A 24,154-nucleotide genomic window follows, 5' to 3' on the forward strand; every position below is an offset into this window, starting at 1 on the left:
CACTTTATTGTGTGGCCATACCCTTAGGGTCCACTGCTAGCTTTGGCTAGAAAAACAATCAACAACCGCACCAAACTGCCTTGTGTAAACAAGGTCTAAATGCTTCAGTGAACATATCTGGTATAGATAAACATAGCTGACTCAATAGTTTATGTACAAAATTTTCTAAAAGTGTTATGTATGATGAAACCCAAATGGTTTTGATGTGCCTTGTTAATGTTTGCTTCCTGTAAAGTCAGTTTTCAATTTATTTATTTTTTGGGTTTTTTTGTACTAAAAGTTCAGTTTTGCACTCCACACACAGATACATACACAATTTCACTCTCAGTAATATAATTCAACATTACATGTCCAATTCCTCGGGCTGAAGACAAGCCTTTCGTTCCACATCATTTTTGAAATACAAACACATTCTTATAAATATTATCAAACAGATAAAGCAGAAAAATATAACATATTAAAAGCTTCCAGTATTCCATCATAGGGGCGTCTACACATAGACAAGATATTTTTACAATTAAACAAGGCATTAAAATAATGCCACAATGCTCATTGTTCTCAACTATGTTGTTCTCACATGTAGATGGCTCTTTCTTAGGAGGAAACATGTGTCAATTTAAAGTGTTGACTGAAAAATATCCGGGGAACAGTTTGGAAGAATATTCCAGAATATTGTACAGTACACTCATTTCTGTGATGGAGAAGAGAGATGATGGTCTTCTTGCTTCACATTTTATTTGACATATTTTAATTGTTGATACGCTTGGAATGTCAATCTTCCAGTGAAGTCACATGATGACAGATTAAAAGCTTCTTACATGATGAGGTCCAATTTCATATCACCATAATCGGAAGGTCAGTGAAGTTAGAGGTTGTAGTCTTTCCAAGCTGGAAGTGGATTCTAAAATGTAGGTGAGCATTAAGGATCAGGCACGGTCATAAAATTGACCAAAGACTGTCAAAAGCCTTCTGCTAATATAAGCAGTTAGAAAACGCAATCACATTATCTAGTAATGTCAGTAGTAGTAGTACTTAAGTCTGTGCTTTGCTAGTGTTGCTCTTGTATACAACAAGTGTGACCAGAAAAGGTATAATGCAGATGGGGGCAAAAATTAATCCTAATAGAATATTCTCCGGAGGGTCTAGGAGTTCTTCAGACAAAAGACTGCAATTTTTAAAATGATACATGTGGGCTTTCACAATTGCGTCATGTGCCAATTCATTTGGGAAGGCAATAAAATGTAATTCGGCGTAGAATTCCAAGCATAATTGCAACAAGTTGTATGCGCTGTAGTGGAGAAACAAAAATAATTGGTGACATATTGCAAAACCTTAAAAATAAGTTTCACTTTTTAATGCTATTGACAACTTTGAACGATTATCATTGTAGGCCTCATGCACTTGGCATACAGAGCCATATATCCGTACAACATTGTGTTTTGGAGATAATTTCTCCTAGAAGAACTACCTTTTCACACAGCAGTACTTTAGTCAGTATTTTGCATCAACATTTGTAAGCCAAAACTAGGAATGAGACACAGAAGAGGCACACATCTTTCCATTATACTTTTTCTTCTTCTGGTTTTGGCTTACAAATGCTGATGAAAAATACTGACCAAAATACTGCCAAGTGAAAGTGGCTTAAGCGAGAATAACTCTGTAATTCTTCGTCAGAAGGAGAGCACAGTGTGGCCCCTAAGAATTCTATGGGTGCTGTATTATTCTGTACAGCTTAGAGGTTGTGAGAAACCAAAATACAGCTGAGTGAAGTAGCGAAACTAGAACTGACTGGGCCTCACAGTAACTTTTTAAACGGGCCCTCTACCCTCCAGGAACCCCCTACTCCTGTACAACCCTTACTCCTGTGGCTAGTCACGATAGTGCTCTCAGACCAGGACAGGCAGCCATTCTATCCATTTCCCACATGTATATTCTGTATGTCATGTCATAAGCTGATATGGTTGTATTAAAAAAATCTAAGGGTTTGGATAAAGGTATATACGAGTGATAAAGTTGTGCTCTAAAGGACAATAGGCGCACTGTTAAAAAGTAACCAATAACACCTCTGTCCATTGGATAGCGGCTGAGCTTGCTATTGCAGCTGAGCCCCATTCAATTGAATGGGACTCAGCTGTGCATAGGCCATGTGACTGACGAACATGATGTCACTGTCCTAGGAAGAACCCGCCATGCTCACTGCACCGCTGTGGACTCTTCAAACAGCTGATTGGTAAGGGTGCCAGGAGTCTGACCCTAATCAATCAGATACTGAAGATAGATCATTAGTATAAGGCCTCATGCACACGACCGTTTTTTTTTAAGGTCCGCAAAAACAGGGTCCGTAGGTCCGTGATCCGTTTTTTCGTCCGTGGGTCTTCCTTGATTTTTGGAGGATCCACGGACATGAAAAAAAAGGCCGTGCGGAGCCAAACTACATTGCAAGTCAATGGGGACGGATCCGTTTGACGGTGACACAATATGGTGCAATTGCAAACGGATCCGTCCCCCATTGACTTTCAATGTAAAGTCAGGAGTCCCTTTTATACCATCGGATTGGAGTTTTCTCCAATCTGATGGTATATTTTAACTTGAAGCGTCCCCATCACCATGGGAATGCCTCTATGTTAGAATATACCATCGGATTTGAGTTAGATCATGAAACTCAGATCCGACAGTATATTCTAACACAGAGGCGTTCCCATGGTGATGGGGACGCTTCAGGTTAGAATATGCTCAAATAACTGTGTACATGACTGCAACCTGCTGCCTGGCAGGTGCTGCCAGGCAGCAGGGGGCAGACCCCCCCCTGTATTTAACACATTGGTGGCCAGTGCGGCCGCCCCCCCTCCCTCCCCTGTAGTACTGTAGATTCATTGGTGGCCAGTGGGCCCCCCTCCCACCCCTGTAGTACTGTAGATTCATTGGTGGCCAGTGGGCCCCCCTCCCTCCCCTGTAGTACTGTAGATTTATTGGTGGCCAGTGGCCCCCCCTCCCACCCCTGTAGTACTGTAGATTCATTGGTGGCCAGTGGCCCCGCCCTCCCTCCCCCTCCTAATTAAAATCTCCCCCCTTATCATTGGTGGCAGCGGAGAGTACCGATCGGAGTCCCAGTTTAATCGCTGGGGCTCCGATCGGTAACCATGGCAACCAGGACGCTACTGCAGTCCCGGTTGCCATGGTTACTTAGCAATTTGTAGAAGCATTATACTTACCTGCGAGCTGCGATGTCTGTGTCCGGCCGGGAGCTCATCCTACTGGTAAGTGACAGGTCATTAAGCAATGCGCCGCACTGTCACTTACCAGTAGGAGGAGCTCCCGGCCGGACACAGACATCGCAGCTCGCAGGTAAGTATAATGCTTCTACAAAATGCTAAGTAACAATGGCAACCGGGACTGCAGTAGCGTCCTGGTTGCCATGGTTACCGATCGGAGCCCCAGCGATTAAACTGGGACTCCGATCGGTACTCTCCGCTGCCACCAATGATAGGGGGGAGATTTTAATTAGGAGGGGGAGGGGGGGGGGCCCACTGGCCACCAATGAATCTACAGTACTACAGGGAAGGGAGGGGGGGCCCACTGGCCACCAATGAATCTACAGTACTACAGGGGAGGGAGGGGGGGCCCACTTGCCACCAATGAATCTACAGTACTACAGGGGAGGGAGGGGGGGGCCGGCCGAACTGGCCACCAATGTGTTAACTACAGGGGAGGGAGGGGGGGCGGCTGCACTGGCCACCAATGTGTTAACTACAGGGGAGGGAGTGGGGGGGCGGCCGCACTGGCCACCAATGTGTTAACTACAGGGGAGGGAGGGGGGGCCAGCCGCACTGGCCACCAATGTGTTAAATACGGGGGGGGTCTGCCCCCTGCTGCCTGGCAGCACCTGCCAGGCAGCAGGGGGCAGTCATGTACACAGTTCTTTTAGTATATTCTAACCTGATGCGTCCCCATCACCATGGGAACGCCTCTGTGTTAGAATATACTGTCGGATCTGAGTTTTCACGAAGTGAAAACTCAGCTCTGAAAAAGCTTTTATGCAGACGGATCTGCGGATCCGTCTGTGTAAAAGTAGCCTACTGCCACGGACCACAGACGCGGATGCCAATCTTGTGTGCATCCATCTTTTTTCACGGACCCATTGACTTGAATGGGTCTGTGAACCGTTGTCCATCAGAAAAATAGGACAGGTCATATTTTTTTGACGGACAGGAAACACGGATCACAGATGCAGCTGAAAAACGGTGCATTTTCCGATCTTTCCACGGACCCATTGAAAGTCAATGGGTCCGTGAAAAAAAACCGGAAAACGGCACAACAGCCACGGATGCACACAACGGTCGTGTGCATGAGGCCTAAGGCTGAGTTCACATCACGTTTTCCCATCCGTTTAACATATACAAAAAACGTATACTTAAACAGATGCCTCAGATTGTTGCCATACAGTGGCATCCATTCACCATGGAGTTCCATTGAAAAAAAAAATACCATAGTAAAAAAAAAAAAAATTAAACTTTTTTTGACTGGACTGTGAAGGATACAAGAACGTATCCTTTTTTTTGTAATGTATATGTCACGTATATGTCAAACGGAGGCATAAAATGTGATGTGAACCCACCCTTAGACACTCGGATAACCCCTTTAAAAAAAGCTAAGATTTTAATCCTAACTGACATAGAGTGCTGGCAATTTTCTACTGTCTTAGTCAATATCTTGTGTCTTGAGGTATTGGGCCCACATCTCTGGTGATCAGTTTTCTTGCAGATTGTGAGCACATCTCTATGTTTTTGTTGTAACTGAACTGACAATTACAGATTACTGTGTGACAAGATGTGTAAAAAAAAAAAAAAGGCCCAAACATACACATTGGGGTAATTTACTAAATGTGCCAGAGCTCTGGCATAAAAATGGCTGTACTTGCATTTACCACATTTATTATATGGCAGGGTACTTTTACACTTGGGTTAAACTTTTCCGGTATTGATTTCCATCCATGGGGATCAATACCAGAAATAAATGATCAGTTTTATCCTAATGCATTCTGAATGGAAAGCAATCCGTTCAGTATGCATCAGGATGTTTTCAGTTCAGTCACTGTACGGTTTTTGGACGGAGAAAATACTGCAGTCACTGTACGGTTTTTGGATGGAGAAAATACCGCAGCATGCTGCGGTATTTTCTCCGTCCAAAATTCCGGAACACTTGCTGGAATGCAGGATTCTGCATTATTTTACATTGAAATGCATTAATGCCGGATCCGGCCCAAAGTGTTCCGGAAAAACTGATCCGGCATTAATGCATTTCAATGTAAAATAATGCCGGATCCAGCATTCCGGCAAGTAATTAACGGAAAAAATGTGAAAAAGATAAATACCGGATCTGTTTTTTCCAGATGACAACCGGAGAGACGGATCCGGTATTGCAATGCATTTGTGAGATCGATCCGGATCAGTCTACAAATGGTATCCGTTTGCATACAGATGTGACGGAACTGCCTGCTGGAATCCAGCATTGCAAGCGTGAAAGTACCCTTAAAATGCATCAGCAAAATTTTGGTGTGCAAATTGGGTGCACAGAAAGCCAACCAATAGGTGGTATAAAGTTAGCCCCAAGTGTCTAGACATGCAATCAGCATGATTCACTTTGATGAATTTGTGCATATTTAGACTGTTTAGTCTACATTTACACTGCTTACGTATTAGTAAATCTACTACATTGAGTTAAATATGCATTTGCTTCAGAGACTATACCTGACAATGTGCTCCCAGCTGCACCAGTATTCCTGATTAATGTGAAACATTGAATCATTAAATTCTTTCCAGCACATCTCAACAATTCTGTCGTATTTTACTGCAAATATAGAAAATAAAAACAGTCAGCTTGGGCTTATACCATTGCACCTGGAGGAGCTAAAGATAATGCTCCTGTGTTGACTCAGCACACCTATAGTGTTTCTTGAAGCAATGCTAGTCCTATTGGATTATTGAAATATCCAGTTCCAAAATGGACCAAAATATGACTGATAGGCTACTGAAACATATTGTTTCACTTCCACATTTACACACAATAAACATGTTCATGTCATATTCTGCTTAAAAGGATTGTCCTAAGATGCAGAGGGGTTTCTAGGTTAAAACATTTGGGTCCTGGGCATCTGATGTTTTGTCCCAGGTCCCGAATGTATTGCCTGCCTGATAGATACAACTGTATTGCTGTCCTCAGGATGGCAATACAAATTAATCTAATGTGCTGGAAGAGCTGAAGGACCTGTGATGACATCATAGTCCATGTGATCAGTGCTGAAGGCAGTGGTTGAGGACCTACAATGATGTCACCATCATGTGACTAGTGAAGGAGATGATGGCACTCAGCAGTGAAAAGAAGTCCTGGGGAAGAAGCTGTGGTGAAGTCTGCTACAGAAGGAGAGGTAAGTGAAGGGATAGGCAGAGTAATGTTGGGAGTTGTGGTTATTTAACTGTATGTTAGGGCTGAAGGGAGGGATATTATTTACATGGAACTGTATGTTGGAGTGGGGTGGAGGGATGTTATTTACATGGGATTGTATGTTGGCTGTGGCAGGGTGTTGTTATTTACATGGGACTGTATTTTATAGGGCACTGCAAGGGGCATTATAAATACTGGGGCACTTCAGGATGAGTATTTTAACAGTAGGGGTGATATAAATACTTGGGGCAATTTGGGGACATAATAGGTGTTCTTATTACTACTTGGGGCTTTATAGGAGTGACTTATAGATCTGCCTTATTTTTACTAAGAGCACTTTGGGGGGCCTTATTTCTACTGAGGGGTCTGTAGAGAGCTTTATTACCACTGGGGGAACAATAGGAAGGCCTTATTTTTACTGGGGGATCAGTGAAGGTATTATTGATACTGGATGGCTCTTCTAATAATAAAGGCATTCTTGGGGAGCATTATCACTTTTGGGGGCACTGCAGGGGGCAGTATTACTAATGAGGGCACTATAGAAGGGAATTAATATTGGTGGGACTTGGAGGAGCACTATTACTGTATATCTGTATGGCACTAATATTTCTTTAGTATTTGGGGGTATTGGGGAGCACAGCGAGCAGCAGGATATTAGGACACTTTTGGGATTCAAGGTTGGGGGATGATAATAGACAAGTGAGGAACCGAAGATATCTGTGTATCAAACTCTGCAGAGACGAGGTGCAGCTGAAAGAAGTTATCCAGACCAAATGGAGAAGATGATAACAGCGAAGAACTACATCAGAGGAGACATTACATGGGAGACCCTTGATGCGAGAGGTACGTGCTGCTGTATAGCTGTTTAGCAGGTACAGTAAAATGTCTTCAGTGCTAGAGTATGCGGCGAGGGGGGCAGGGGGTCGACTTAGAGAATTGAGCCACATGCATTGGGGCTTGGGCCCCGGATCTTTTAAGACCCTAGCAATGCCCCCGCCAAGATGTAATCCTATCTCCTATCAACAGGATAGGAGATAAGTCGATGATTAGATTGATGTCCTGTGCCCCCAAATATGAATTCAGCAGTGGTAAAGCATGCCTTCTGTATGGGACTGCTGGAGATAGCTGACTCTGAGTACAGTGTTCAACCAGTTATAATAGTCCCATAGAGAATAATAGCCTGCCAGCACACATGCTCAACCACTGCAATATTCATACAGTGGAACACAGGAACCATTATTTTTAGGGACAACCCCTTTAAAGAAAATTTGACAATTGCTTGTTGTATTATTAAAAAACTTCACATTCTATACTTACGAGTGACATTTATTGGGTACACTGTTGAATTTGGCGTGTTGGCTATTGTCAAATTGAAATTTGACACGTTGTTTGTAGGGTGTGTTACATTCTCCACTGCTGCCATTGAGCTGAAAGCTGTTAAAGAAAAAGTCACTTATTAAAGTATGTCAATAAGCCATCTGGGGGCCTAGTTACTCTGAGCTCGGTTAGGATCATATACCACATATTTAAAATACTAAAATGCATTGTTTGCCTTTGCAACCATTATTAGGCTAATATATCTTAATTAGGGTGGGTTCACACTAGCGTTAGAGATTCCGTAATGGCTTTCAGTTATAACGGAAAATAACGGAATGCCCAGACACAATGCAAAACGGAAGCTGTTTGCTTTCTGTCCTAATAGAAGTCGGATCTGTTTGGGTCCCGTTATGCAAGACGGAAAACAAAATCCTGTCGACAGGACTTTGTTTTCCGTTTTGCATAACGGGACCCAGACGGATAATAAAATAAAATAAAAGTCTATAGGCAGAAGAACGGATCCGTCCTTCCGTCTTATGGATTCCGTTATTTTCTGTTATAGCCATGTTATAACGGAAAGCCATAACGGAATCCCTAACGCTAGTGTGAACCCACCCTTAGTCTTCATTAAACATATCCTATTTATACCTCCACTGCAGATCGCTAGCAATTCATTCCTAACTGCTACAAGGTATAATAAACAAATGGCACAATATAGAGTCATAAGAATAGATGCTCCAGAATTATGACATTGGGAATGCATGTGGTGGCTAAAACGAAACATGTCAGGAGAAGTCAAAGGTCCTCCTTAACAGTGGCATCTTCAAGGTGTTCTTAAAGGGATTGTACGGGTTTAGAGCTCAGGCAAGCCCTCTGATATGAGCATCGTAGTATTTAATGCTCCGATGCTCTCCCTTGCCCTGCGCTGGATCGCTTGTTTGTTTATATTTTTACACTGCTAAGTGGAGGCCTTCGCCTAGCGGGGTTTCCGGTGACGTCACTGGCACTGATGGGGAGCCTTTAGTGCTGCCCTAGCCGTTTTACAGGCTAGGGCAGCACTAAAGCCCGCACATTAGTGATGGTGACATCACTGGGCTCACTGCAAGGTGGAATCCTCTGCCTAGCTTTACCCATGGAGAGCCCTGTACATTACCAGATCTCCAGAAAAAGCCTTTGCCTTGTGCAATTCAGCGCAGGGCAAAGGAGAGCATGCTCCTATGCTCATATCAGAGGGCCTGCCTGGGTGAAAACAAGGATATGTCTGGGTTGAAAAGCTTCAGAGAACCCCTTTAAATATAAGTATTTGGACAACTGTGAGGGCATTTTTAAAATTAAAACTGTTACTATTGGACCTTACTAAAAATTTCTACTGTTTATCTTCTACAGATTTCAGTAAGAAGGATCATAAATGGTAGAGTTACTAAAACCCGAAGGCTGCAAAAGATAAACAAATAAACCAATTGGAAATGTTCAGCCCCAAATAAGTGCAATTCAACTACTTGGTACCTTGAATTACCACTGTAATGTACTGGATCTTTTCTATCTGATTCTAAAACACATTTCCCCTGAACCTCCCAGCCTTCAGTTTTAGAGCATGACCTTGTTTTGACACCTCCTTTCCCGAGCTTTACTTCCTTCCTTTCCATTAATGTATGTGAATGTTCCTGTCACCTCCCCACTCCTGTTACCCCCGCAAGGCTTATTATTATAATTCACCCTTTCCTCTCTCAAAGTTTCTCCACCTTGTAATATTCCATATTCCTCTTGTCGTTTGCAGTTGCACAATTCATTTTTCATAAAGGCCCATTTTTCCTGTGAGGGCATACAGAGTGAATGCCAAAAAGAAACTACGGAGATTTCTTGCAAGGTCTCTCCTTTCCTTTGGCAGGAAAGCAAAGGAAGGCTAAACTCACAAGGGGAGCACCAAGTAAGCCAATGCACTGTTAGGAGCTGTGGAGCATATGTAATGCATTAGTGCCTTTAAAAGAACATAGACAGTGGTCTGTAACATTGCAAACAATCAATGTGGTTTGTATTATCAGCTCCCCTGGTGCAATAGGAAATTAGATTCAAGCAAGGGGAGATCACATCACATTATTATCATGATTATGACTTTCGGTTGATACAGTACAAATTTATATAAATCAGATGAAAACAAAGTATGCACTTTTAAAGCCTGGCTAGTTCCAAAGTGGAAATGTCTAGTGCTAGCATTATAGGATAAAAAAAAAAAAAAAAATAAGCAATTGTGAACACTTTTATTAATGTTAAATGTTAGTAAATTAGGTAACAGTGAAACAATTATGAATTTATGAAACACATTATAGGGGTTGTCCTGAACCTTGATATTAATTGCCTATCTCCAGGATAGTGACATCTCACTCCCAAACCGATCAGCGCCAGAACTACACACCTAAGTCCATTGTGTAGTGGAGGGAGCTGGTAAGTACAGCACATGACCTAGTCCATTATATGATGTAGTCCATTAAAGAGGACCTTTCACTAGTTTAAAAACTAAAAACGAACTTACTAGTATGTCTGGGTGCCGCTCCGTTCGCCCGGTATAGGCTCCGGTGTCTGCAGCTCCCTCTGTTGTACTGGGCGGAGTTTTTGTATTAGGGTTGTCCCTTGCTGCAGCGCTGGCCAATCGTAGCGCACAGCTCATAGCCTGGGAGTCAACCCTAATACAAAAACTCCGCCCAGTACAACAGAGGGAGCTGCAGACACCGGAGCCTATATCGGGCGAACAGAGCGGCGCCCAGGCATACTAGTAAGTGCAGGGGGACCCCTGGGCGCCGCTCTCCCCACTGATATAGATAGTTTTTAGTTTTTAAACTAGTGAATGGTCCTCTTTAAGTTCAGGGGGTGTTTTTATTTAATTTTTTAAATATAGTTGAACAATAACTGATGAGGGATGAAATAAATTGTTTTTCCTCATATTTGGGCTTCAGTAGAAACCAGTATGGCTGGCAAAACTGCATAAAACAAAACTTTTGGCAGTTAGGATTTCATATTTTAGAATCACTGGGGCAGATTAAATAATCATGTCTAATATTTAGATGGTGTAAACCTAGGGGAAAACGTATCAAGTGCGCAGCGCCAGAAAATTGAAGTGATTTTGGCTGATCCTGTTTATGATGCGTTTGCACCATTTACGGGAAAAATTGCATTTACTAAGGAATAGACAGATGTTTTATGGTCAGACATATTTTATCAGCTGGATTTATTATTGCGACTTTTTGACCAAAAAATCTGAAGTCATCCCAAAAAGTCGCAACTGTTCTCCAGTACCCTGGTGGCATACAGACTGTCGGTAACCTCTATAATACATGAAGTAAGGCATTAGATTGAAAGATCCACTGAGATTTATCATAGACTAGTGTTTTAAGCTGGTCTAAAATATCTCCTGTGCTGCCGGAGGATGCTCCAAATCTATGCCGAATCGCAGGCTTCGTCATAAATTAGGTGCATCCTCTAGTAGGTGTTTAAAAAGTTGCAATTAGAAATGAGCGAAGTTTAGAAAAATTAAATTCTGCTGACTGACCCTATCTGGGTATAGGTATATTTTTACAACATATACAGAAAAGTCCTGACAAACAAAATACCAGCTTTACCCAGATACTGATGTATCAGTAAAACATAGCTTTTAATCATCACTCTTAAACTAAATTGGGTGAGCTAAACCAAAAAGGAATTTAAAATAAACATTTCTCTGTCTATATTGGCTATTGTGTGCGTCTTTTGTTACTTTGTGCCAGCAGGGGTGTGCACTCTCCCTTCTACAGGCACTGACAGACTGATAGCATATCACACACTTTCCAGTTGCTGCACTGGTTATAGTGTGAAGCTGAAACTATCTCCCGCAGATCAATATTGCTATAATGCAGATCATTGTTGCTATAATGATGCTAGTGACTGAGCTCAATAAGACTGGTGAACAGAAAATCTAAAACCTAAGGACTGCCCCCCGACATGTTTTGCCAGCTAACCTGGCTTCCTCAGGGGTTTTGGGCAGGGGTTTGATGCTGCCCAAAACCCCTGAGGAAGCCAGGTTAGCTAGTTGGGGGGGGCAGTCTTTAGGTTTTAGATTTTCTGTTCACCAGTCTTATTGAACTCATTCACTGGCATCATTATAGCAACAATATGCTTCCAGTCTTAATTAACACACAGAGTGTCACATCATTATGTACCTGGTCAGTGGCCATGAGGAGGGCTCAGACAGCCCCCTGGGCATCAGCCCACCCAGAAATTTCCTTGTGAAGTTTATGGCCTGTCCTCCCCTGTTTGGGGCACACTGTGATATCAGAACCTGGGTCCACCAGTCCAACGCTGGACATGCTATTGCACTATACTGTCACATTGGTACAATAATAAGACTATATTTGGTGTCAGACAAGTGCCCATCATCTACATTGAACTTTTTACCTTACCAGCTACTGTCATTTAACGAAATGTCAAATTTATTCAAGCACTTTATCATACTGGCATGACACAGTTTTAAGACACTATTCTGATATTATTCTAAGCACTACAATATAATAAACCAGTGTAAGACATTGACAAAAATAGTTACCAGGGTTTGTGATATTTCCCCAAGATTCCTCTCAAATATGTACTAGGCTTCCAAGGAAAGCTGGATGAACTATAAGGAATCCAGGAAAGCTGAGTATCACTAGCAAAGAGTAGTCAGTGAAACATGTTTTGCACTCAGCCGAGCAGTGGTTGTGCTTTTTGGGACTGAATGCAAAATAAATACGTTTATTTTGTGCAACAAAATAAAAAAAAGGGGCGAAGACCTGTTCAGAATAGACTTCTACGTTGCTGTCTCTGACTGCATTTGATCCCATTTTGCTGACTGCTACAAAGCTAATTTCTACAGTCCACACGTTTATGAGATCAGAACACATTGGGGGTCATGCACTAACATTCTACTCCAATTTTTTGGCATAGATAAAAATTGCTAATTTGTTGCAAGTGCCATTTTGCACACAAAAAAATTGCAACTTTGTAGTGTTTTCAAACACCCTTGCCACTTTTCCAAAAAGTGAGTGGGATGCCGTTGGGAAGATGTGGGCCTTGGGTGGGAGCTCTGCAGCTTGACTCATTAAACAACATGTGCGCCAGATTGGTGCTGCACATGACACCATAAGTGTGAAAGCAAAAGATGTAACACATTTCTTAAATGGGTTGTCTGGGTTTTTAAAATTGATGATATATCCTCACGACAGTTCATCATCATCAGATGGGAGAGGGTCCGACACCCGACACCCCCGCCGATCAGCTGTATCAGGAGATGGCACGCACATCCTAGCAGCAGCAGAAAGAGAGAAAGGAGATGGCATGTGCACACTGCGTGTGCCGTCTCCTCATACAGATGATCGGCGGGGGTGCCGGGTGTCGGTCATCAATATTAAAAGCCTGGACAACCCCTTTAAGAGGCATGCACCTTGTGGTGTTTTACTAAAATCAGCATGTGAAATGTTGGTCTTTAGGGTCTTTAGAAAAGAATACAAAAATGATCTGCCACATTACCTATTACATGGGTCTTTAGACTATACACGCTAACAAACATGGGCAAGCAATTTACTTAGTTTTTTTTAGTGGGTTATATAGTCAAGGACTTTGGTTGCTTCTCTCAGCTGAATTTGACAAATGATGCCAAAGTTCAGTATGAAAACCACGGAAATGCAACTCTTCATTAATTTATGTTTTAATATAGTTCTATCCAAGAAATGTATTCCAGCTGCTATTCTAGAAGGCTTCCCTTCATCAAATGCAGCTTTATATCAAAACCCCTTTTGTAGCTCTACAGGAAAAAGGACCCTGTACCTCTGGACGATAACAGGCAAAAATATTATTTTACCAGATAACTTTCCATAATTCATATATTAGCATGGGAAATTACAATAAGCTTGGTTTAAACATGAAGACTCTTCATAAATGGATTATTTTTATATTATTACTGAATGCGTTGATTTAGTAACTGGTATCCTTGATATGTTATGCAGAAGTTCTGCATTAGGGGAATCTACAGAGTCACAAGGCATGCTTCTGGCATCATCAGTCAGCAATGGGGGCTATGATTCAAGTAGTATGGCGCGTGACCGATGAGGCCTCTGTTTTTATTTTTATTTTTTTCAAAAGTTGCAGTGAAGGTAGCAAGCTTGTAGGTTAGATAATATTCTGAGAACTTGGTGTATCCAGTTAGTGCCACTTCCAAACAGATAGTAAACTCTATTTGCAAAGGATAAAGGAGCAAGCAGAAAGTCCCTCCGCTTGTAAAATATTTCCCTATTTTAAAGGGCTTCTGTCAACAGAATAAATCAATGTGTGCATGTCAGCAAAAGCTAGCTGCCTTGGTCTCATTCCCATCTGTGGCTTTATTTCTGAGAAAACTGAGCTTTTAATATACGCAAATGAGCCTCTATGAGCAGCAGGAGTGTGACGGTTACTCCGAGAGGCTCTGTTCTTCGTGCTGCTGCCATACCCCCTGCACTTTGGTTGACAGGACCAAGCAGTGTAAATGTCATTACGACTGGCCCTGACTTCTCCTAGTCTCACACCTTTGCCATGCACTTCAGTACCCTGAGCAGTACAGAGGAGACTTGCCAGCAAACCTCTCTCCTGTAGTACTGTGCTACATACTGAAGGGCACAACAAAGGTGCCAGACTAGGAGAGTGTGTAGAAATTCTCTGCAAACACACAGACAATTATTAATCCCATGTTTTGGATAAGATATTCAAGTTGTTTTGCTGTCTGTCTCACTGCTTCTAAGCAAGGAGAAAGTAAAGGTCTTCAGTAATTCAAATCTCATAAATGATAGATTATCAACTTGAATATTATACACTGAGGTACATATTTCAAGAAGTTTGTAAGTGGATCAATGGAGGTAAGCTTTAGTTGATGATTCTCCATCCACAGGAGAGGCATAGACCATATTGGGTGTGATTTACTTCTCACTTGGAATCACTGAGCATGGAAACTTACTGATTTCACAGATTGCATGAACCCCTTTAAAATCAACCAACACTCTTAAAACATAAATGGCTCATGGGGTTCTGCAACAGTTAGCGAGCCTGGCCTGTCATTGTTTTTAAAAGACAAATGGTGTTACATCTGCTGCGTAAACTATGCTGGTTAAAAAAAAAACATCTGCACAATAGAACTTCCAAGTAATGCAGCAGCTCTCCATGTTACAGGTTCTCAGTTTGCTCAACCCTCTAACCACACAGATCACACAGCCGGCTGCTGAACCCATGATAAGATTTATTACACAAAGTATAAAACTTCTCAGTGATGAGTTATTAATGAGTATTGAAAGCAGTTGAAATGCTAGTAAATGATTCTATAGTACAGGGGTGGCCAACCTGAGGCCCTTCAGCTGTTGTAAAACTACAATTCCCTCCATGCACTGCTGTAGGCGAGGCCTTTTTGTTACTATATACGGTAACAATGACACCACTGCAAACATTAATGTTCTTAACTGAAGCAAGTTCTGAGTTTTTTGTGGGCAAGATAAAATTCCCTTAAAAGGAGTCTGTCACCAGATTATGACCTTATAGACCGCTTACATAGCGCTCTAGCATAGCAGTCTATGATTCTAATGGTACCTTTGATGTTTGCTTGTGAAGTTCCCCCAAGGCAAAAACTGACTTTTATTCAAGGGCTCGCAAGTGCCCAGGGAGGGGTTCACCTCGTTGGAGCCCAGGCTGTTCTGTCTCTTTTCGCCATATCCCCGCCCCAGCCTCTTCCTCTGCCCGCCCAGCTCTTCCTTTGCGTCCTCCTTCTCTGCAGCGAGATCCTGCGCCTGCGCTATCCATTGCTTGGCCGGGGCATGCGCACTGGGGGTGTCTCTGGTCCGCCTCCCCGCCGCTGTTTCTAGCCGTTGGCCGGCGCATGCATAGTAGCTACTGCGATGCTGTGCCCACAATGGGCATCGCAGTGCGCATGCCCCGGCCAAGCAATGGATAGTGCAGGCGCGGGATCTCGCTGCAGAGAATGAGGACGCAAAGGAAGAGCGGGGCGGGCAGAGGAAGAGGCTGGGGCGGGGATATGGCGAAAAGAGGCAGAACAGCCTGGGCTCCAACGAGGTGAACCCCTCCCTGGGCACTTGCGAGCCCTTGAATAAAAGTCAGTTTTTGCCTTGGGGGAACTTCACAAGCAAACATCAAAGGTACCATTAGAATCATAGACTGCTATGCTAGAGCGCTATGTAAGCGGTCTATAAGGTCACAATCTGGTGACAGACTCCCTTTAAATTTTCGCCATTTACAGAAGATCTTTAAGGTAATGTTATCTAAAGGGATCTTAAAGGTATTCAAAACTACAAGGTTCAATATAGGCTCCAGTTTACCATCTCTGGGATAGAAGCTGCCAGTGGGGATTTTGTGTTGTCTTTTCCGTTTCTATGTGTCCTCAGATCATGGGCCCCTGTTCCTCATAAACTCAGACTCAATTATGATATAATTGTTATAGGAAATTACGGCTAATTTAATGTTCTGTAAATTGAGCTGTATTCATATATTCCAGGAATATTCAAGTAGCTGACCTATATAGAGCATGTGTTGGGTGGTTCCCGCTTCACATCAGAAAGAGATTAGTGCGCAACATTTTGGATGAACACTGAAGTTTGAATTGTCCCTTAAAGGGGTTGTCTGAGTCAAATAAAAACTTAGTTGATGTGGATTTTACCAACCTAATGTAGAATATTGAAGCAATTACTGCCTACTCAATGCGAATATCATTCAGCTATATATAGCAACGTGCTAACATTCCTTACTAACTGTGTGCTGTGCGTATATACATGTCCAGTTTTTCCTCCACTTCGGGACACTAGAATATTTAATGGACTAAACAACGGGTCCAACCACGCTTATATTGACTTCATTTGGATCTCTATTGTCCTGACATTTGATACAAAAATCAGAGACAATATCCATAACCTCCATGTGATCATCCCGTCAGGATTTTTATTAATGTGTTTTTCTCCATGTGTTTTTCAGAGGTGATTTAAATACTTTTTTTGGTGCTTTTATTTGTTTTTTTTTTATCTTATATTTTCTTATATAGTGTCTTATGTATTATCATCTCATATAGCAATTAATGCATTCAGGTTGGTATAGTGATACATCAATTTGTTTTATGTATTGGGAATAAATCAATATTTTTAATCTATGTGATCTGTGTCCATTTGACGCCAGATAGTCGTGTGCCCCCAGTCTCCTTTAAGCAACCTGCAATCATATTTTCATCCAGGGGTAGTCGGTGGGTGAGCACCTTATCATTGCTATCTCGATTGGTTGAGCCACTATAATTTAATCCTAATTCTTATTTACTATGAGCATCTTGTAGATGATCTGTATTAAAAGGTCTGTACTATAGTGTACGGGCAACAGTTATTGAAGGTGCATAGATACCTTAAAAGGTTTTTCTGAGACTGGGCGGTACTGTTCCATTTCTGCATAGGTTACCACTAAGACCAATAATTGGCGGAGACGGAGAAGTTTGGTGCTTGACCTGAAATGCTTTGAACAAGCGAGGCTTTTTTTTTTTTTTTTTAACCTATTACAGATTCATCTTAATACCCTTGGGAGCCTTACCAATTGGGAGCCGTAAGATCCAGTGACACCCCCACACACAAATATGTTTTTTTTTTATTTTTTATACATTTTTATATTTATTATTGTAAAGCAACTAGATAGTTACTTGTCCTTTACTGGTCATACTTAATATAACATTACGATGAAAATACAGAAAAAATGCATTTGTGACATAAAAAACGCATGCAAAACGCATCAATATCGCAATGTGCACAATACATATTCCAGTCCGGAGTTTACAATGGACTTGTGGTGATATAAAAGGATGTGATGCACAACAGGGATTTAGCCACTGAGGAAGGGGAGTGAAGTCCCCGAAACGCGTCTGGCGTTAAATCCCTGTCTCGGTTACTAGTCCGGATATGATGAAGACCATCTAAGCTATTTCTTAAATTTGGAGCGCTCCATTTTTCTCTTTCTGCTGCGAGCACGATTACATTTGAATACCGGAACAAAGTTACCAAGTCCCGCGATATCTCTGGAAGAACACGTGATCCACAACAGAGAGCGAGGACGCCAGAAGTAAGTGCGGCAGCGTGGTGTGGAAAGCTGGGGAACGAGAGTGCCGGACACTGGGAGACACCGGTAAGCGACATCTCTCCACAGCATTTGACCACCCAATATATGTAAGCTACGGTGAAAGAGGCACCGAACGCAATACTTTGCGAACTTTGTGGACACCGAGATCTGAATATACAGACTTTTGAATAGAAACCATTATCCGGATGCATATTGCCTTCATTTAAAGGAACATTGTCCCCAATTTACAAATATCACAAGCGGACATTGAAATTGCATTTGACCATCAAGACAGGTTTTATATTATATCTAGGATTTATAGACCAGTGGATTGCTGATTTTATATACAATTTTTAGGGGGATATTTTATTGAAGTAAGAACTCTTGTATACCAAGAGATATTTTTACATTAATGCTATAATTGTTGTGATTGTATGCTAATAAATGCCGATGTTGTGACGCACATAGTGAGTGCCAGTCGCTCATTTACATTTATTTCACTCTATTTTGACTGATTGGGTGATCAGTCTCAGACTAGAGCACCTTTACCACATTGAGAAAGGTGGTGAGCTATCTACTATTACCCATTCTTATTTATACACTAATGTGTATGAGGCGTTCTCAACTCTTCCCAGATAGATAATGTTGGGGAAGAGATGGATCAGGCACATTGAATTTCAGGATATAAACCACCACCAGAGGTGTCTTTGCAATGAGTTTTCCCTCTTTCACAAATACACACCGAGACAAACTGATTATATATGTGAAGTCCAGAGAGATAGCTGTTGACTACTGGATAGACTACGGCCAACAGCTATTGAAAGTGTATACATTAAAAAGGGTTGGTCAAGAATCCCCCCATTTTATTTTTGATAATCCCACCCCACCCACGTGCCCAGACCTGTAAAGAGAACCTTACTTACATGCTTTCTGATGCTGGCTCCCCATTTCTTCTCCTTCAGGCCTGCGATGCTCCACTGGGCTCTCTAACTGAAAACATCTGGTTCGACATTGCCGCAGCCAATCACTGGCCACGGCGGTGACCGACTCCCCTTTACATCATGACAAAAAGTCACATAATGCAAGGGGATCTGGTCACTGCTACGGCCAGTGATTGGCTGCAAGCAATGTCAAACCAGATGCTTTCAGCAAGGGAACCCAACGGAACCTCTCAGGCCTGGAGGAGAAGCTGTAGGGAGCCAGTGCCAGGAGGCAAGTAAGTAAGCTTCCTTTTACAGGTCTGGCCAATTGGGGGGATTTAATCCCCCCCCCCCCCCGACCTCCATTCTTGCACAACCTCTTTGAAGGGGTTTTCTGAGACTGGGCGGTTCCATTTCTGCAGAGATCCCCACTGAGGTCAATAATTCGCCCCACAGCAAGTTACACTTCTGGTCCAGCTGGGATTAGAAGCGGCGGAGACAGAACCTTGGCACTGGACCTGAAATGCTTTTGAAGTTCTGGCCCCCTGACTATTGGTTCCTAGTCTTAATTGTAAATTATGAAAAGTATCATAAACTCAGGAATGGAGCCTCGGATTAACCAAAGGAAAACATCATTTGATTTAAGTGAACTAGAGCTATGTTTCTGTGCAAACAGTTTGATAGGGAGGACATTAGTGACAGATTCCCTTTAAGAGTTCTTTTCATACAGCAGTAATAGATGCCCTATAATATCATCTATGGTGTTCTTCTACATTTCTTGGCCAGTCACTGAGGCCTATTTTTCCCCATATCATTTAAAACCTCATGCAGACAAAACAGCTGCAGAGCATTGATTTTATTGCTCTCGGCATCAATTCCAAGAGAACAGTTGCAGCCAGACTGTGAGGGGCTCCTGAATGCTGCTTGTCCCACTATCTTGTCACTACTGGTGGGTGGGATGTTCTACTGGCAGTGGAGAAACAAGGCTGGCAGCGTCACTGTTTAACACGTGTTCTAGGAGTAATGGCCCTCATGTTTAACTTTACAGATGCAATTTGGTCTCGGGGGGAAAGCACTCTACTTTGTTTCTCTCCAGACCTCATTACTTTTGATATTTACAAGAGTATGAATGAAGTCCAGCTTGTGATTAGGCTTTGTTTTGAAGCTGGAGTTTTGACACATTATTTAGCTGAATGAAGCGGATGAGGCCCTCCTCAAAGGTTTTCTTCTGCTGCGGCCCAACTGCTGAGAACACCATAGTCTCCCTGGATAAAATATAGCTGAAATGAAACATCTTCTTTGACTTTATTGCAACATTTGCAAATGTGTTTCTCCAAGACCCTTCATATGTTTGCAATTACATGTTCCTTTTGGGAAAGTCACTTTACCCTTGCACTTCTCATTTGTTCAGGATCAACATGGCACTTGTATATAGCAATAATGTTTTTTTGATGACTGTATATGCGTGGTGTATAATGTATGGCAGGACATAGCTATTCTTTTGATAAGAAGAAAAATATTTGGTTTATTTTTCAAACTTTAACTTTTATTATGGAGTTTTTTTGGCTTAGCTAAATGTGACCCCAAATTTTTTTTTAAGTCTGTGCTGATAGATTTCTTAATATTTCCTAATTCATCTTAATAGCGCTAAAGCTCTGATTTTTACAGAGCTTTAAAGGAAATGTGTCACCAATTTTTTTTTTTCTGCCAGTTAAAACCAGATAGTAACACATCTCCTTTTTTTATTTCCGGATTGTAGATTTTTTTAATTCTATCTCCTGAACATGATTATGGGGGCAGCCATCTTGCCTGAGCTGTTATTAACAACATTTACAAAGCATAAAAAAATATATAAAAATAGCTTTACGGCAGCCCCATGGGCCAGAGACACAATAGACAGGAGAGGACCTAATTGACTTCTATGGGAGAGTTTTCTAGACATGCTCTGTGACCTGTACAGAGGTCATTGTACAAGGAAAGAATAGATAAGATTTGACAATCCCCTATTGGGAATGGAGGATCCTGTCTTATCTTTACACAGAGGTGATATCATTACAGGCAGGATTAGAATGAGTAATGCAGTAAAGTGATCTGTACAAACCAAAAAGTGTCGACAATTATTAGACATAGTGGCCAGTGGGAAAACTGCCGGATTTTTGGTTTTAGTTTAACTATAAAAAGTGTAATGAAAAATTAAAATTATCATAAAAAAATATTTAAAAATATGTAAAACATAAAAAAGTGATTTAAACAGCAGGTCATTTTCTGATGATGCATTCCTTTTAAAAACCCTGTATAGACATACTTATAAAATTCAATCTACCTGCAGCTACCACTTTAAAGGGGAACCCATCGCAAGTGAATATTCAGTATAACAGATTTTATTCAGTTAAGTTCGATGCTTAGGAGTCCTGGGGGTGGTCCTTCTCCTATTGATTTGTTTGCTATTGTAACTCAGCCCAGTACCAAACACATAGACCAGCACTTTTTCAGACGATAGAAAAATGATTGTGAGCCATGAAGAGAAATAACTAGCCCCTACCATGCAATGTAAAATAATAATAATAGAGCTCCCTTCTGTCCAAGTAGCAGTAGCCCTCATTTGTTAATGCCCCCTTGTCTGCACATGCTAGAACTGTTCATATTTCCAACATGACATCTGAAAGGCAGACTATAGTTGTGGAATATAGTAGCGCTATATAAGTGCATAAAATAAATAAATAAACAAATAGTTAAAGCACATAGTGCAGCTTCTACCTCATGCACCGTACATCACTGTATAGCCCTAGGGTGATCTAAGTTTGATTCAGTTGAACTGCGTGTTGCTGCTGCTGTATAAACGCTATAGTGCACCTGCATAAAAGCAGGCTAAATGCTCCTCGCCAGTAATGTATTTCATGCACATTTTTCAGTAAATTACAACAATAACTAATTAGTGGTCATCGTCTGTCTGTGCCAATTGTACTTCAAAAACATCTCCAGAATCCACCCTTTTCTTACTGTAGAAACGGCCAAATCTCTGATTGTTCTGATTAATCCTCATCTTGATTTCTGCAAGTCATTAGTAATCTGTCTTCCCCTCTCCAAACTCTCCCCTCCCGAGTCTATCTGGAGCACAGCAGCCAGGGCCATCTTTCTCACCAACCATTAAGCCATTACACCAACATCCTCTGCCAGTCACTGGTCACCAATAGAATTTAAATTTAAAGAGGACCTTTCACCTGGATATCTTTAATCTAATTATTATCCTGCCTTAGGCCTCATGCACACGACAGTATTTTTTAGCGGTCCGCAAAAAGGGGTTCCGTTGTTCCGTGATCCGTGTCCGTTTTTGTTTCCGTGTGTCTTCCTTAATTTTTGGAGGATCTCCAGACATGAAGGTAAGTAAAATAAAATCTAAGTCAAGTTTGCCATGCAAATGATAGGAAAAATACAGACGCGGACACGCGGATGACAATCTTGTGTGCCTCCGTGTTTTTTCATGGACCCATTGACTTGAATGGGTCCGCGAACCGTTGTCCGTGAAAAAAATAGGACATATTTTTTTCACGGACTTGAAACACGGATCACGGACGCGGATGACAATAGGTGCATTAGCCGAGTTTTCCACGGACCCATTGAAAGTCAATGGGTCCGCAGAAAATCACGGAAAACGGAACAACGGACATGGGACACAACAACGGTCGTGTGCATGAGGCCTTATAGTGCGGCCCCCACTGATGTCTTGGCACTTTTTTTTTTCTTCGAAAGAACCCTGCTGTGGTCCCCATATCTTTGGGCGCCTCATATGCTAATGAGGCAACTTGGTTATACTAGGCGTGAACTTGTATTTCTCCTTGGCGCGGGTATCTTCTCCCTGCAAAAACCGATCCGTTACAATAATACAACTGCATGCATCTATCACGAACGGATGTATTATCTGTAACATAGCCAAGACGGATCAGTCATGAACTCCATTGAAAGTCAATGGGTGACGGATACGTTTTCTATTGTCCCAGTGAAATGGATCCGTCCCCATTGACTTACATTGTGTGCCCGGACGTATACGTTTGGCTCAGTTTCATCAGACGGACTTCAAAACGCTGCAGGCAGAGTTTTGGTGTCCGCCTCCAGAGCAGAATGGAGACTGATCGGAGGCAAACTGATGCATTCTGAGCGGATCCTTTTCCATTCAGAATGCATTAGGGCAAAACTGATCCATTTTGGACCGCTTGTGAGAGCCCATGACGGATCTCAGAAACGGAAAGCAAAAAAGCGAAAGTAGCCTAAGTGCTGGGAGGCGGGTATATCCCACCCAGATACCTCAGCTGGGTGAGATAACTGAGATCCAGAAAGCTGCAGTCAGTGGCGTACCGCCAATATAGGCAGACCACGCAGCTGCTATGGGGCCCGTGGGAGGGAGGAGTCCAGAGTGCATGAAGGGCCCTGCCCCCTACATCTGCTCTGCAGTTATGTATTTATTATCGCCGGGCCTTCCATCCCTATCTGGGGCTCGTGCAGGCCCTGCTTCCCCAACCCCCCTTCCCCAACCAACTGGTCCTCCTACAAAGCAGCAATTGGGTAAGTTACTGTGGGAGGGCAGTTAGAGTCCTGCACATCTTGTGTCCATGTTGTTTCAGCCCCTCACAGACCTCTGCCCACTGACTATCTCACCTATACTTCATACAGAGCTAAGAAGTTATGTCTCACAGTGACTCCCCCACCCCTCCTCCATCAGTGGCATTTCAAATTTTCCCAATTTTCCCAGCCCTTATCCCCCACGTATGACGTAATGTCTCTGGAGGTTATATGAGTGCCGGAGCGTTATGAGAGGAGCGTCTGATATTGGTCACATATCATGTAAATGTCTCTGGACAGTGCACCGCCCCCATCATTTAGCCCCTCAGATGCCACGATCAATGCAGATCGCGGCACCTGTGAGTGAAGGAAGAGGAATGCAGTTCCCTCTAATAAAAAAAAAATATCCGTAACGGTTTCAAAAGGTTATTTATATATTGTATTTCTTTATTTAATAGCAAATGGGTGTGGCAGAGAAGGAGCCAGGGCTGGGTAATGGGTGGAGTTAGGGGGCCCAATTCTGATTCTGGCTATGGGGCCCAATGATCTTTATGTACGCCCCTGGCTGCAGTGGTTTCATCAAAGTGGAGTTTGCTGAGACAGTTTTGTCTAGATGTTGTTCTGGGCTGGATTTCATGTGGACTGGGAGATAGGTTTGTCAGTGGGATCTGTCAGTCCACACGCTTCCACTACATGTATTGTCTTTTGCCGGAGGTGATCGCAGGTGAGGCCTGATGCTGTAATCAAGGAGGGATAAAACAACCGTCTGTGTATGACTTGGAGGGAAGAAAGGCTGAGGA

The 24,154-nt window shown here is 42.4% G+C and overlaps 1 protein-coding gene across 2 annotated transcripts in view; it reads right to left on the bottom strand.

Annotated features, from left to right (window-relative positions):
* Positions 1-235: 235 nt before the first annotated feature.
* RAMP2 (receptor activity modifying protein 2) overlaps positions 236-24,154 on the bottom strand; it is a 42,950-nt gene continuing 19,031 nt past the window's right edge. For both annotated transcript variants that reach the window (XM_044297903.1, XM_044297904.1), the window contains exons 2-4: positions 7,759-7,875; positions 5,748-5,847; positions 236-1,288 (exon numbers count right to left, since the gene is read on the bottom strand). In XM_044297903.1, coding sequence (XP_044153838.1) covers positions 1,033-1,288; positions 5,748-5,847; positions 7,759-7,875 — 473 coding nt within the window. In that variant the 3' untranslated portion in view covers positions 236-1,032. The remainder of the gene's footprint in view (positions 1,289-5,747; positions 5,848-7,758; positions 7,876-24,154) is intronic.

This window comes from Bufo gargarizans, chromosome 6 (genome assembly GCF_014858855.1).
Source record: "Bufo gargarizans isolate SCDJY-AF-19 chromosome 6, ASM1485885v1, whole genome shotgun sequence".
NCBI lineage: Eukaryota > Metazoa > Chordata > Amphibia > Anura > Bufonidae > Bufo > Bufo gargarizans.